The 16,064-nt window shown below is 42.3% G+C and overlaps 2 protein-coding genes across 6 annotated transcripts; one reads left to right on the top strand and one right to left on the bottom strand.

Annotated features, from left to right (window-relative positions):
• Positions 1–6,061: 6,061 nt before the first annotated feature.
• On the top strand, positions 6,062–9,729 carry dnaaf2 (dynein axonemal assembly factor 2). The gene is made up of 3 exons (XM_045694330.1): positions 6,062–7,837; positions 8,014–8,452; positions 8,618–9,729. Exons 1-3 carry the CDS (start codon positions 6,351–6,353, stop codon positions 8,990–8,992), a joined length of 2,301 nt encoding a protein of 766 aa, XP_045550286.1. The 5' UTR covers positions 6,062–6,350; the 3' UTR covers positions 8,993–9,729.
• Positions 9,730–10,027: 298 nt separating this feature from the next.
• On the bottom strand, positions 10,028–15,919 carry lrr1 (leucine rich repeat protein 1). Of its 5 annotated transcripts, none has more exons than XM_014209067.2 (5): positions 15,697–15,919; positions 15,148–15,324; positions 14,298–14,396; positions 11,097–11,824; positions 10,028–10,960 (listed from the first exon to the last, which is right to left on the bottom strand). In XM_014209067.2, exons 2-5 carry the CDS (start codon positions 15,292–15,294, stop codon positions 10,705–10,707), a joined length of 1,230 nt encoding a protein of 409 aa, XP_014064542.1. In that variant the 5' UTR covers positions 15,295–15,324; positions 15,697–15,919; the 3' UTR covers positions 10,028–10,704.
• Positions 15,920–16,064: the final 145 nt, after the last annotated feature.

Genomic DNA, 16,064 nt, shown 5'->3' with positions numbered 1-16,064 from the left:
TTCCTTCCTCTCCAGCAACTGAGTTAGGAAGGCCGCCTGTATCTTTGTAGTGACTAGATGTATTGATACACCATCCAGAGTTTAAATAATAACTTCGTGTCCTGAGTGGCGGAGCGGTCTAAGGCACAGCATCACAGTGCTAGAGGTGTCACTTCAGACCTGGGTTCGATCCCAGGCTGTATCACAACCACCTGTGATCGGGAGTCCCATAGGGCGGCGCACAATTGGCCCAGCCTCGTCCGAGTTAGGGGAGGGTTTGGCTGTGTGGGCTTTACTTGTCTCCAGGGGCGGAAACCACGGGGGGGACACGACCCCCCCATCCTGGGAAAACTATGATTTGTCCCCCCCAATATATCACTGAAACATAACTATGTAATTTAAATAATATTAATAATACGCAATGAAAGCAATTGTGCTGATTATAGACACTTTATAGCTCGTTTTTAAGTTTCAAAAGATTGCGACCCCCCCCCCACCCTTTGCCTCACAATGGTTTGATCCACTGCCAGTTCCTTAGCTTGCGAGGTAACGTAGAGGTCGTATCTACTGTCTGAAAGGCACTCAATGCACGTAACTGACGTGAGGTTAATCCAGTCAATCGCGCACACACACTAGCTGAATATGCAGAGCTAGCACGCAAATATTAACTATTAAGCTAGCTAGTACCTATTCCATTTATGTGGCGTCGTCAAAAATGGAATCTTTGCTATCGTCAATTTATTCCAAGACCAGCATGCATGTAAGTTAGTGCTTCAAAGTCCCTGTGATAAGGTTAGCGATAAACTGAACAGAACTACACTCTCTTCTACCATTGTTTTAAATATATTTAATGGTCTCGTTGCAAAAGCTAAATTGTCGCAAGGGAACTTTTATTTATATATTTTATTTCACCTTTATTTAACCCGGGTAGCAAAGATTATAGCAAACACCACTGAATTGGTGCTCGCTAGCTTTGCAAATTCAGCTATTGTTAGAAGCCAGCCAATATGAAACAAACGATTAAAATTACAAAAGGTTGCAGCATATGTTGTGTAAATGGTGAACTCATACAGCTGTCAACTCTTGTCACTGCAATCCGTTTCACATTTGCTAGCTACCTTTTAGATCGAAGCCCATATAGAATGATAGAAGATAAGATGATAGAAGCCCATCTCCTACTGTAAATAACCTACATACTGTGTATGTGTAGCCAACCAGGTAGAAAAATGGCAGAAAAATGGCAGAAAAAAGACGGACATCAGAGTATTTTTCAGTACACCAAAACGCAAAGTAAGAACCCTAGTAGCCTAATATCTCAAAGACTAGTTGATAAAATGTTCATAAGAAAGAAATGAAATTCTAATGGAAATGTTTCACAATGATGTCATTAGGCAGAGCAGGCAACAGATAGCACACAGACAGCAGAGTTGGGGACAGATATGCAGGGACAGACTGGCAGAGACAGGGAGTCTCAGGTAAGTTTGTTGAGTCTTTGTTTGGCAACATTATGAAAGGTTCTCAATTTTTTTTACTTGTAAAATAGGAACATAATTGGAAAATGCCATGGATACCCCCACTCTCAACTTAAACTGGTGACTGAACTAAGATTTGTTAAAAGCAATGGTATTGCTGTTGTGATTAGTTGTGTAGTTTTGGGTACCGGTAGTTAGGAGTACGGCAAACACCTTATTTCTTTGATTCCTCAATATACATTTACCATATTAAACGTAGGCTATGTGTTACAGCACTACTTTTGGTGTCCCCCTCAGGAATTGCTCTTGAGAAAATGTAATGTAATTGTCCCCTCCAAAGTTGATATCAGATTTTCGCCTCTGCTTGTCTCGTCGCGATCTAGCGCCTCCTTGCAGCGGGCTGGGCGCCTGCAGACTGACCTCGGTCGTCAGTTGAACAGTGTTTACTCCGACACATTGGTGCGGCTGGCTTCTGGGTTAAGCCAGCGGGTGGTAAGAAGTGCGGTTTGGCGGGTCATGTTTCGGAGGACGCATGACTCGACCTTCGCCTCCCGAGCCCGTTGGGGAGTTGCAGCGATGAGACAAGATCGAAACTGGCGAGAGAAAAGGGGGGGGGGGTAAAATATATAAATAACTTCGGCATGCTCAAAATGGATATTTAATGTCTGCTTTAAAAAATAGATATATTATCTACCAATAAGTGCCCTTCTTTCCAAAACATTGAAAAACCTCCCTGATCTTTGGGGTTCAATCTGTGTTTGAAATTCACTTCTCGACTGAAGGACCTTACAGATAATTGTATGTGTGGGGTACAGAGATGACATGGGTCACTCAAAAAAAATCATGTGACTTGTTAATTAATTAAACGTTTACTCCTGAACTTATGTAAGCTTGCCATAACATAGGGGTTGAATGCTTATTGACTCAAGACATTTCAGATTCTAATTATTTTTCATTAATAAAAATTCCCAACAAATAATTCCACTTTGATGTTATGGGGTATTGGGTGTAGGCCAGTGACAAAAATTCTACATTTACTCCATTTTAAGTGCCGGCTGTAACACAATAAAATGTGGAAAAAGTCAAAGTGTGTCAATACTTCCTATAGCCTATACTGTAAGTAAACCATTTATTTTAATGCAGTCATCTGCAGTTTTCATTTCAAACATATTCTTAGTTATCCTTCGCTTGGTTGTTACAATTGCAAAGACAACTTTGTATTTCTAGTCAACTTTGTTGAAGTTCACTACAAATCACGGTCACGAGAGGAGGATTAACACTGTTTTGCAGAGATCCTCTGTGTATACAGTGATGCAGGAGGGCAAAAAAAACCGCATTAACGCTTTGGACACACCGACAGAGTCATTGCGCAAAATAGTATGCAGCATCATCTGGAAATGTATGCAACAAAAGTTCACAACATTCACCTTCTGCTACCATTTCTGTCAAGCCGTCTACGCATACAGTTTGACGCATACGTTTGATAAATCCAACGTATGCACCACACCAAACGCACTGCAACTGTCTCTGCAACGCAATGCTGCAAGGCATATGCAGTGTTTCATTGGAAATTAATGTAATTCTGGTGTACCAAAATGCAAATACACTGTCGGTGTGTTCGAAGCGTTAGCTGGTTCTACGAATGGTCTGAGGCAGGCGTTAGATTACAGGCGTTAGATTACGAGCGTTAGATTACAGGCGTTAGATTACAGGCGTTAGATTACGAGCGTTTTCAAGTGCAATGTTAATAACAATGGTTTTGGGAAACAGCTCGGAGATTTAACGATGCTCCTACGAAGATTTTAATGATTAACCTGACTCTTAAAGTCTCCATTTTATTTACTTTCTACCCTCAGGTTGTGGCACACAGCGTGCCAAGGGAAGGACTCTGATGTCATTGTGTTTGGGGGTAGTTGCGACTACATCCTCCTTGTAGACACAGTAAGTATTATGGAAACCATACAGGGAACTTATCTAATCATTCAATGGTGAAGGTGCATAAAGATCGCGGCCCACATGTACTTACGACAAATGCCTCGTTTGCTAAATTCACCATATTGTACATTGCTCTTGGTTACTCTTTTTTTGTATCGGTATTAGCGTAGTATACATGATCCCAATTCTAGCTCCAAGATGGTGGCAATTTGAAAAAAAATGAAAAAGTACATTGTGCTGATTTATAGGCACGTTGAACTACGTTGCGCAGCATAGTTTAGGAACTCTGTGGGTAGTGCTAAAAACAGGTACGTAATACACTATATATACAAAAGTATGTGGACACACCTTGAAATTAGTGGATTCGGCTATTTCAGCCACACCCGTTGCTGACAGGTGTATAAAATCAGGCACAAAGCCATGCAATCTCCATAGACAAACATTGGCAGTAGAATGGCCTTATTGAAGAGCTCAGTGACTTTCAACTTGGCACCGTCATAGGATGCCACCTTTCCAACAAGTCAGTTCATCAAATTTCTGCCCTGCTAGAGCTGCCCCAGTCAACCCATAAAAGCTGTTATTGTGAAGTGGAAATGTCTAGGAGCAACAACGGCTCAGCCGCGAAGTGATAGGCAACACAAGCTCACAGAATGGGACCACCGAATGCTGAAGCGCCTAAAAATTGCCTGCTCTTGGTTGCAACACTCACTGCCGAGTTCCAACTGCCTGTGGAAGCAACGTCAGCAGAAAAACTGTTCATTGGAAGCTTCATGAAATGGGTTTCCATGGTCGAGCAGCCGCACACAAGCCTAAGGGCACCATGCGCAAAGCCAAGCATTTTTTGGAGTGGTGTAAAGCTCGCCGCCATTGGACTCAAGAGCAGTGGAAAAGAGATCTCTGGAGTGATGAATCACGCTTCACCATCTAGCAGTCCGAAAGAAAAATCTGGGTTTGGCGGATGCCAGGAGAACACTACCTGCCCCAATGCATAGTGCCAACTGTAAAGTTTGGTGGAGGAGGAATAATGGTCTGGGGCTGTTTTCCATGGATTGCGGTAGGCCCCTTAGATCCAGTGAAGGGAAATCTTAATGCTACAGCATACAATGAAATTCTAGACGATTCTGTGCTTTCAACTTTGTGGCAAGAATTTGGGGAAGGCCCTTTGCTGTTTCATCATGACAATGTCCTTGTGCACAAAGCGGGGTCCATATAGGAATGGTTTGTCGAAATCGGTGTGGAAGAACTGGACTGGCCTGCACAGAGCCCTGACCTCAACCCCATCGAACTCCTTTGGGCTGACTGCCAGCCAGGTCTAATTGCCCATCGTCAGTGCCCAACCTCACTAATGCTCTTGTGGCTGAATGGAAGCAAGTCCCTGCAGCAATGCTCCAACATCTAGTGTAAAGCCTTCCCAGAAGAGTGGAGGCTGTTATAGCAAAGCAGGGACCAACTCCATTATAATGCCCATGATTTTGGAATGAGATGTTTGACAAGCAAGTGTCCACATACCTTTGGTCATGTAGTGTATCTGAATTCTTCCATCTTTTATGCACCTTCGTCATTGGGATGATTTTACAATTTCTGACAGGAAGGAGATTACCTGGTATTATGTTAATGCATATATTATTCAAATTCATAAACAGAAAGGGTCCACACAGCACTCATTTATTATGAATTATGTAACACCTTTACAATGAGCTGTGGTGGGGTATATAAAGAATTGTTTATGACACAATTAACTTTTTTTTTAATCACCTTTCTTCAGGGTCACTGCAATGATGCACTTGTTTTCCAGATCCAGCCCTACCCCCTCTTTCGGTAACTAATCAATTATGATCATTCATTCATTCTGTCTCAGCTCTAGAACACACTTTGATATTTTGGAAATCATGTTGACTGTTTGCCATTACATAGATGCTATAACATAGTGAAAGATTAGTATACTAAGCTAGATCTTCCAAATGCATGCAGTGCCCTGCCCTCTTAGCCGATACTTTCACTGTTCCTTAAAACATATATTTTTTTTGCACAGGATAGCCAAGAATGTGAAGAACTGCAAGCTGCTTCAAAAACAGCTTCCATGTATGCCCCCAAAACTACTGCCAGCTGTACAGAGGAGAATGTCCTTTTTTCAGACATCTAGGAGAATATAGCATTTTCATATGTTTCCAGGACGCTCTTGAAAAATAGATTTTAAATCTCAATGAGCCTTTCCTGGTTAAATAAAGGTTAATAATAAAATAATAAAATAATATGTAAATATTAGAGGGAAATGATCAATAGTAGACTACAGTAAATTGATAATGCAGAGTTCATAGTTCATACTCTATGTTCCACGTATTACTGTTGATAAGGCCTTCAGGGTATGTGGGAAGATTTGTCTTTCAAAAGATTGTAGTTTATTGTCATTATGTATCCATATATATTTTTTATGTTTTACAGTTTATTTTATATTATGACTGTGAATGGGTGTCTTCTGCCTGCAAACAAGACTGTTGTAATGTTTGATATCATACTTTTTACAACTACAACTTTGCTTTGGCCACCACTTTATAATAATAACATTATATACAACTTTTGAAGACAGTCATAAAAATTTGAATTCACTAAAGTTGTATTATGGCTTTGGAATGACTATTACACAAACGCCACAAGATTGGACGAGCGCACTCCCGTACCTGGCTGCTGCACTGCCTTGTTGCCATGGTTTCGTCAACATTACAAGACACTTGGCAGCTTTCTCCTACCACTACGCCACAACTCCGTGGTAACCTAGTCTACAAAAGTACTGAGAAACTTTACTTTTGGCAGGTTGCGAATGATTTGCTGTAAAATATCGGTTCATATTTCGTGTAACACCTTAAAATTACTGTAGTAAAGTTGTTTTGTGCTGGAATAGCAAGCTAGCTACAAGAGTGAAAAGACTTTGTGGCTACAGTAGCTAAATTAGCTTATCGCACCAATATGGAATTCGGTTCCAAGCTCAAGGACCTGAACATGACATCGGATGAAATAGGCCGCTTTACCAAGGCTTTTCAAAATGAGGAATTCAGAAAGATGCTGCACGAATACGCAGAGGAAATATCAAAACCGGAGAACAAGAAGAAATATGAGGAAGAAATCAAGTTATTAGAACAAGAGAGGGGCATGGACATTCAATTTGTCCACCCCGAACCTTACCGAGCCCTGAAGACGAGTATGGACGGTAGGCAGAAGTGCTTCATCAATGTCTGCAGCAATGACATGATTCGTAAACCTGAGTTTAGGAGGGTAGACGAGGCTGGCAGAGTAGGCCAGCATTGGTCACTACCCCACAGCTTGACACCTGGAACGCCAGACAGGGATGCAAAGGGGAATAAGTACACCATCTATGATGTTGTGTTTCATCCAGACACTATTCACATGGCTGGAAACAACCCGAGATTTATGGAAATGGTTGACAACACTGCTGTTGAGGCTGTCGAGAATGGGGGCAAAGTGAAGCTAGACAAAAACAATGTAAGAGTTTTGAAAATCAAATACAAAGGGACCCCACATGCTGCCGTCATGCGCAAGCCCTTACCTGGTCAACCTGCCAAGGAAAAACATTCACCATTTGACGATCATCTCTCGTTTCCCTACCCTGACGAAAAGCAACCAGATACGGCAACAAATCAAAATGAGAGCCCTAAACCGAAAGCCGAGATTCAGTCCGACACCCAGATCAGCCAGAGACAACAAAAAGCCAATTCACCCAAGGAGCCAACGAAACCACATTACACTCTAAAATACAGATCATTCATTGATTTGCAAGATTTCAGGTGTTCCAGAGATTCAGCTCAGAGCCCACGCCCTAAAGAGATTGTCATCACTATTGATTTGCCTTTGCTTAGATCTGTTGCGGATGCTGATCTAGATGTGACTGAAAGACTTGTTAGTTTGGAATCCAAGAAACCAGCTTACAGACTAGAGGTGCCGATGGCATATCCAGTGGATGAAAACAAGGGAGAGGCAAAGTTCAACAAGCAAAAGAAACAACTGGTTGTTACTTTACCTGTTCTACCTCTGAAGGAGCCAACAATCGCTCAACTGTTTGCCCGGCAGCTTGTCAATGATGATGGTGAAGAGGATTTTGAGAATAGCTGTGTAAGTGCAGCGCAGTCAGAAGATGGAACACGTGGCAAAGAAGATACCCCCGACCACAGCGAACGTGGCAAAGAAGATACCCCCGACCACAGCGAACGTGGCAAAGAAGATACCCCCGACCACAGCGAACGTGGTAAAGAAGATACCCCCGACCACAGCGAACGTGGTAAAGAAGATACCCCCGACCACAGCGAACGTGGCAAAGAAGATACCCCCGACCACAGCGAACGTGGCAAAGAAGATACCCCCGACCACAGCGAACGTGGCAAAGAAGATACCCCGACCACAGCGAACGTGGCAAAGAAGATACCCCGACCACAGCGAACGTGGCAAAGAAGATACCCCGACCACAGCGAACGTGGCAAAGAAGATACCCCCGACCACAGCGAACGTGGCAAAGAAGATACCCCCGACCACAGCGAACGTGGCAAAGAAGATACCCCCGACCACAGCGAACGTGGCAAAGAAGATACCCCCGACCACAGTGAACGTGGCAAAGAAGATACCCCGACCACAGTGAACGTGGCAAAGAAGATACCCCCGACCACAGTGAACGTGGCAAAGAAGATACCCCCGACCACAGTGAACGTGGCAAAGAAGATACCCCCGACCACAGTGAACGTGGCAAAGAAGATACCCCCGACCACAGTGAACGTGGCAAAGAAGATACCCCCGACCACAGCGGTTGCAATGAAGGGGACAGCTCAGAAGCATGTGAAAATGCTATATCACTCCGGTCTGAAAATCAACTAATCTCAGTCCTGGAAGACAAGATAGAGTTTTCTGAACAGTCTGGTGACATTGAGGAGGACAAGCAACACAAACTGAGAAGTGGTGAATCACACCGAGCTAAAGCTTCAGAGCCCACTGAATTTGATGGCAAGACTGGGTGCACTGACCAGAATGAGGGACAGTCAGATGGCAATCATTTACATGATGAGGTGAGCCATCATCTTTAGGTTAACATTCATTCAGTAGAAGAAAAATGTACTATTATAGTGTATGTCTAGCAAAAGCTGACCCTGTTGTTGTTGAACCGTTAGGCTTCTGTTCATCAGTGCTGTTACTAACCCCAACATCCACTGTGACAATTACTTTTCTTTTAGGTGGAAACAGACCCCTCATCCCTGAGCGAGAGAATAGATGACCCATCTAACACTGCAGCAATGGTCATTCCATCCAATCTTGACAATAATGACCAGGCCAAAGACTGCTCATCCCCCAAGATAGAAGAGATAGTTGAAAGTCAAGCTCCAACTAAGGATAAACAGAAGAGTGTGCGATTCAGTGAGCATGTGGAGGTGTCTCAGTCTCAGGAGGAAGGCCTGCCTGCTGAGCAGACCTTTCAGGACTGTGATATGAGACCACAGCAAGCTCTGCTGACAGAAATTAACCAGGATGGACAAGATGTGGTCATTAGTGATCATACTACATCTGCTGGTTTCATTTTTCAAAACTCCTTTATCTATGACCTGGACTGAGTCTCATGTCAAGGAACTTTCTCCGTCACAAAGATACTCTATGAAGTTTGTTGCAGATTCAATTAGTTGAGGTCTTGCGCGAAAACCTAAAATCCTTTTATACAATTGAGGGCAATAGGAAAAAGGTATTTAAAAAGTTTATCTGAATAAGTGAATCAGTAAGACTCCCATGTCTTCAGTATCAATTTCAGAGTTCTCCTTTTGAAACAATTTTCATAAGTTATTTCCCATATACTTCTTTCTACAAAAGGGGGGAAAGTTCTCAACTGGTATGTTTAAGCAATAAAGCCCGAGGGGGTGTGGTATATGGCCAAGGGCTGTTCTTAGGCCTGACGTAATGCGGAGTGCCTGGATACAGCCCTTAGCCGTGGTATATTGGCCATATACCACAAACCCCCAAGGTACCTTATTGCTATTATAAACTGGTTACCAATGTAATTAGAGCAGTAAAAATAAATGCTTTGTCATACCCGTGGTATACGGTCTGATATACCATGGCTGTCAGCCAATCAGCATTTAGTGGAGTACCCACCCAGTGTATTATTAGTTTTATACTTACCATTTGCTATTAGGCCTACATGTTGAGGGTGTGGAGAAGCTCACCATTTGAGCGACGCTTCAACAACTGTAAAATTCTGTACTCAGACCATGCCACAAGGTTCAAGTCTGCTTGACATATCGAAGGATGCATTAGTCACACCACAAATACTAACATTTTAAATAATTGTTTTACTGTTGTAATTTTGTTGTACATTGTTTGTGTATTACTACAAGATGGAGCTACCAGGGAGGCAGGTAGCCTAGTGGTTACAGCGTTGGACTAATAACTGAAAGGTTGCAAGATCGAATCCCTGAGCTGACAAGGTAAAAATCTGTCGTTCTGCCCCTGAACACGGCAGTTAACCCAATGTTCCTAGGCCGTCATTGAAAATAAGAATTTGTTCTTAACTGACTTGCCTAGTTAAATAAAAAGGTATGGAAACAGGTGACAAATATAATTTTAAACCTTCAGAAAGTAATTGAGACAACGATAGATATGGATAGTTTCTTTAATTTCCTTTCAAACTTGTACCAATACAGTAAAAATAAAACATTTTTTTGAATTCCACAAACATATATAAAAAAAAGTTTTATATACACAAAGACCTTGTTTAAACAGATATAAAACTACTACTTGTCATTTTAGGTTTCTCAATCTGTAACACTGATTGGGAAACACGCTTGAAGACAAAATGTCTGAACATCAGCATATGTCCAACCAGTGGTCACATAAGCAGTTGTGAGATGCGTGTTGGGTCCAATGTCCAAAGAGTTCATACTGCCCTTTACATTACAGTCTAGCCTACCTGCACTGTATCTGCGCGCGGTTGACTAGAGCGCACATGCCAAGACCAGAGTGGGTACATTTGCTGTATAACTCAACAGTTGTGACAAAACCCATCAGTAGACTTGACAATACGATGGAAACCTATTGAACTTGTATTTTCACATTCAGTACATGGGACTTTAACAATGAAAAGTTATGTTTATGTGCACTACGTCATCACACACAGCATTTATCCGCAAAAAGTACATTTGATGGAAACATCTGATGGGAAAACAAGCATATTTTTTAAAATGCCGATTTCAGAATATTCGCATGAAAATCTGTCGCAAATTGGATGGAAACCTAGTTACTGTACTGATTGCCGAGGAACAGTTGAGGGACTTAATCATCTCAGGCCTCGCTGAAGGCATTGGTCTAGGAACTCAGAGTAACATGATAAGGAGCAAAAGTGATGCTGCACCGGTGCATCTGTTCCTCCCATGTCATCTACCAAAACCACAGTGTGAGAGATCAGATGCAGATTCATGCTGACTGCTGTTTTGATGTAGTAGTTCACACAGGTACAGCCACAGTCACAGGTCTTGGCAACCTCCAGGTCTTGACAAAGGTGGGCAGGGATGAGATGAGGCCCGTAAGGGATTCTATGTGGTGTAAACACAAAACATAAATTAGGCTCAAATATTGCATAACACCTTATGTGATACTACACATTTATAATTCCAAACAAGATAAAAGCACTTAAATGGGTGAAATGTTGAAAGGAATAATTGAACTAACCTGAGGTTGGCCACAGCCCTGGCGGCCATCTCCTGCAATGTCAGGGGGAAGGTGAGCTGGATGGTGTGGTCCAGGGGGTTGGGATGGGCGAACGGATTACCAAACAGGTCCAGGTTCTCCAGAGTTAACTTTCGGAAGTCCCCTGGCAGCAGGGCCAGCTGGTTGTGTGCAGCTGACAAAAAGCGCAGCTTGGAGAGATGGCTGATGCGAAAGGGCAGCCACACCAGTCCGTTGTTGTCCATCTTGAGGTTGATCAGCTCTCGCAGCTGGCAGAACTGAAGCGGCAGGGCCTGCAGGCGGTTCTGACTCAGGTCGAGGTGTTGAAGTGTGCGCTGGAGGCTGGACAGGCAGAGGGCTTCACTAAAGGTCTCTAAGTGGTTGTTGTGGAGAATAAGCTCAGCCAGGCAGCCCAGGTCGCCGATAGTGTCAGGAAGTTTTTTTATGTTATTATTACTGAGGTCCAGTCTGCGCAGTGCCTTGAGGGAGAGCATTCGCATGTCCACCCGTGAGAGCTTGCAGTAGGACACCTGGAGCTGCTCTAATGAGTAGGGAAAATTGGAGGTCAATGGATAGTCCTTCTTCGATACAATAGTAAGCTTCTTCTTGGGCTTCTCCACATCCCTGGCTCGGACGGGCGTCAGTGTAGAGAGAGGCAGGCTGTCCGTGTCATTTCCTCTGTGAGCCAACCGAGCAGCCGAGAGGAAGTTCTTCAAGCTGTTAGCATCAGCCTGAAACCCAAAAGAAGACCGATGTCACTAATGGTTAACAGTCAATACAATAGGTCTTATCGTACCTGCTATAAAACAATTTGAGCGTTACATGAGTGGGATTGCATTATTTATAAATCCCTCCATATCAAACAAGTTGACACATTTCCTATCTATCCTTCAGATTGAGAAACATTCACGATGGAGGAAAAGTGCTTTGCCTATAATAAGACATGTAAAATGCATAATTAAGCAATAACGCATGAGGGGGTGTGTTATATGGCCAATATACCACGGCTAAGGGCAGTTCTTATGCACAACACATCGCGGAGTGCCTGGACACAGCCCTTAGCCATTGTAAATTGGCCATATAACACACCCCCTCGTGCCTTATTGCTTAATTATGCATTTTACGTGTCTTATTATAGGCCAAGCCTTATTGCTATTATAAACTTGTTACCAATGTAATTAGAGCAGTAAAAATAACTTTTGTCATACATGTGGTATACAGTCTGATATACCACCGCTGTCAGCCAATCAGCATTCAGGGCTCGAACCACCCAGTTTATAATGTAAACTAACAACCCAAGGATTTCATCATATTGTATTAGGCCTACATTTGTTCCCATGACACAGATATCTTTGGTCTTAGTTGTGCTAGCACAAGATGAAACGTTTAATTACAAAAAGATTACAATACACATGAGATGTTATTAACATAAGTCACACAAAGGATTGCCTAGTGAGTCCTCACAATGCTAGCCTGGTTCCATTTGTGTATCACCATAGCCGTATGCACCACAGCCTGTCTGTGTGTGTGAGATGGGTGGAAAATGTGTTTCAAGATCTAGGGGAAAGGTCAACACTTCCCTAACACAGCCTAGAGCCATTGTCACCCATTGGAGGAAACAGTCGCTCATTTACAGAGCATGCTCCCCACATTCAGACAAGTCTGGCTAACGCATAAATATCAGACTAAGATACACACGGAGTGTACAAAACATTAGGAACAGCTGCTCTTTCCATGACAGACTGACCAGGTGAATCCAGGCGAAAGTTATGGATTGATGTCACTTGTTAAATCCACTTAAATCAATGTAGATGAAGGGGAGGATACATTATAAAGAAGGATTTTTAAGCCTTGAGACAAGATTGTGTACCGTAATTTCCGGACTATTAAGCGCACCTGAATATAAGCCGCACCCACTGAATTAAAAAAAGAATATTATTTTGAACATAAACAAGCCGCACATGTCTATAAGCCGCAGGTGCCTACCGGTACATTGAAACAAATGAACTTTACACAGGCTTTAACGAAACACGGCTTGTAACAAAAATAAATAGGCTTTAACGAAACACGGCTTGTAACAAAAAATAAAACATTTGCAGTAAGCTTTAGTTGTCTTTTTGCACTGAGTCAATTCCTCACGCTGCTGTTTCCAACGTCTTATCATCGACTCATTAAGACCAAGCTCCCGTGCAGCAGCTCTATTTCCTTTTCCAACAGCCAGATCAATCGCCTTCAACTTGAAAGCTGCATCATATGCATTTCTCCGTGTCTTTGCCATGATGAGGGTGACAAAATGACTACCATAATCAGAATGATGGGAAGTTTGAGAGCGCTCGATTTAATCTAAACGGTAAACAAAATAGTTGTTTGACCTTAACCCGTTCGGCAATTTCATTGGTCTAATGAAAGCTTCATGCCGCCAAAAAACTGAGCACTTCACAGAATGTGTTTTTTTTATTTTAAATTTTTTTAAAGTAAAGCGGGAAAAATCCATATATTAGCAGCGTCATTGTTTAAGCCGCGAGGTTCAAAGCCTGGGGAAAAAGTTGCGGCTTATAGTCCGGAATTTACGGTATGTGTGCAATTCAGAGGGTGGGCAAGACAAAATATTTAAGTGCCTTTGAGTGGGGTATGGTAGTAAGTTCCAGGCGCACCAGTTTGAGTGTCAAGAACTGCAATGATGCTGGGTTTTTCACGATCAACAGTTTCTCGTGTGTATCAAGAATAGGCCACCATCCAAAGGACATCCAGCCAACTTGACAAGTTTGGAAAGCATTGGAGTCAACATGGGCCAACATCCCTGAGGAACGCTTTCGACACCTTGTAGAGTCCATGAGCCGACGAATTGAGGCCGTTCTGAGGGGCAAAAGGGGGTGGAACTCAATATTAGGAAGGTGTTCCTAATGTTGTGTACACTCAGTGTATTACGCAATGATTCTTTTAAGCATCGGAGATGATTGAAAATCCTAATTAGGGCTGGGAGGACACAGCAATGTAACGTTCTATATGTTGGGTCATGTTAACTGTTTAATAATATGCATGCCCTAAAATTATTTATTTCAGTGTAAGCACTACTTTTCCAGCAGAAATGTAAGTAGCATGTGAACCTGAAGGCCAAATTCTCTCTCTATATATATTTTATTTTTTATTCTCCTTTTTCATTGGCGATCAGATTCCGCCATACAGAAATGTCTAGATTCATACCTTGCTCAAGCAGATGTCAACAGCGGGCTCCTTCAGTCTCACAGTGGCTTTTCCCTCCTCAACAAACCTGGTGAAGAATGTTTCAATGTTTTCTTTTATCTGTAGAGGAAGTAGGTACACACAGAGTAAGACGTGGAACAAAAAACAAAGCGATGGTCGATTCGTTATCCAGTATTTCTGGTGACTCGTTCATGCAAGACCACACACTATATTAATGTCCACATTAATGCAAAACATTTTGGGACTGTATCAACTAGTGATGGGGAGGTAAACAAAAATACAATTACATATCGCAATATTATTTTTGACAATATATCATATCGTTCGCAATATTATTTTTGCAGTAGTTGGCTGTATCTGCACCAAAACTCCAGTATTTGTCCTCCATAGCTTGTTCTCCAGCTTCTTTAAAAAAAATAGGGAGCCAATTCGTTTTCAGCACTTTTATTTCCATAACTGATCAATAGTCATTCTCATGGCTCTCTTGTCCCTCTGCAGCAGACATATGGTGAGCATATCGAATTGCAATACATGTAATTTCGGCACCAAAGTATCGTATCTTGAGGTCCCTGGCATCAACAGTGGACTAAGGAGAAAAAAATACCCAAAACAGTTTAACACAAATGAACAAGTGTTTCCTCCAAGTTATCTGAGATAATGGATTTCAATCAAATGCAACTCATTCATTCCACAATGAAGTCATCATACATTTGAAAAGTAGCTATACCAATTAACAAGGTCAAGAAGTTGGGTGATTCATCCTGTGTACTTGGGGTATACCTGTAAAACATAGAATACATAGCTAGACAACTGGCCAAGTAGCTAAATAAACAAATAGCTAGATACTAACCTTATATTTTGAGCCTGTCCTATCCTTTGCTGTACAGATCATTAGATAAATGTTGTGGCGTTGTGTGGTCTTGTCCACATGTCTCCCAATAGACAGCACAGCCCTTGCTCCCTTTCCTCGGTTTTTCATCCCATACGTGGGAAGCATCCGGTTCACGACTTCGACATCGCACTGAAGCTTCATTGTTCGAGGTGTATAAATAAATGCGTTACCTGTGTTAGTTCTGTAAATATATCCCAATAAATGAATATGTCAAAAAAGTTTTTCCAAACCAAACGGGCAGTTTGACCCCATGTATGATTTTGGTTTAACACAACCTGCTGGCATAAAAAAAGGTAACGTTAGCCCTTGTCACGCCACTAAGTTACTTTGCTAGCAAGATATGTCAACCTTAGCTACAAACTAGCTATAAAAACTCCTAAGTCAAATACAAGGACATCTGTTATCTGCTAGCACACTCAGCCAGACAACGAACATAGCTAACGTCGTTACCTTAGCTAGCTAGGTTAGTTGCTAAAAAAAAGGTAGCACATCATAATATACACTTACGTTGGCAAACTCCAAGTTATGACAACAGAACTAACGAAATGGTTCAAACGCTTTACCGGTCCGTTATGGAATACAAGAGTTGACCCCCCCAAAAAAACATGCAAGTTACCTCTCTAGCATGCAAACTAAATTGTCAACATGGACCCAGAGATAACCAAGGAAACGGCTCTACCAAGATTCTCGAACGCCCTCAACTTCGCGCGCGCGAACAGAACTGATAAACGTACATGCGCAGATGGGATTTGGTTTGAGAATCTTTTCTTTGGTTGTGGCTAGAAGGGTGCAGCTTTTGTTAAAAGTCGATTTTTTGTTGTGAAGTTTAGCTTTCCCGTAACCGTCACCTAATTCTCCTAACCTGCTACGAAGTC

This window comes from Salmo salar, chromosome ssa01 (assembly GCF_905237065.1).
Source record: "Salmo salar chromosome ssa01, Ssal_v3.1, whole genome shotgun sequence".
Taxonomy (NCBI): domain Eukaryota; kingdom Metazoa; phylum Chordata; class Actinopteri; order Salmoniformes; family Salmonidae; genus Salmo; species Salmo salar.
The sequence above is the reverse complement of the archived record's forward strand: the minus strand, read 5'-3'. Positions and strand labels throughout refer to the sequence as shown.

Coding starts and splice junctions, on each gene's coding strand:
- dnaaf2 (XM_045694330.1), top strand. CDS start 6,351: ATGGAATTCGGTTCCAAGCTCAAGGACCTGAACATGACATCGGATGAA. Junction 7,838..8,013: donor ATACCCCGACCACAGCGAAC/GTGGCAAAGAAG, acceptor GTGGCAAAGAAG/ATACCCCGACCACAGTGAAC. Junction 8,453..8,617: donor GCAATCATTTACATGATGAG/GTGAGCCATCAT, acceptor CTTTTCTTTTAG/GTGGAAACAGACCCCTCATC.
- lrr1 (XM_014208861.2), bottom strand. Junction 14,397..15,147: donor GGACAGGCTCAAAATATAAG/GTTAGTATCTAG, acceptor CTTCCTCTACAG/ATAAAAGAAAACATTGAAAC. Junction 10,961..11,096: donor AGGGCTGTGGCCAACCTCAG/GTTAGTTCAATT, acceptor TACACCACATAG/AATCCCTTACGGGCCTCATC.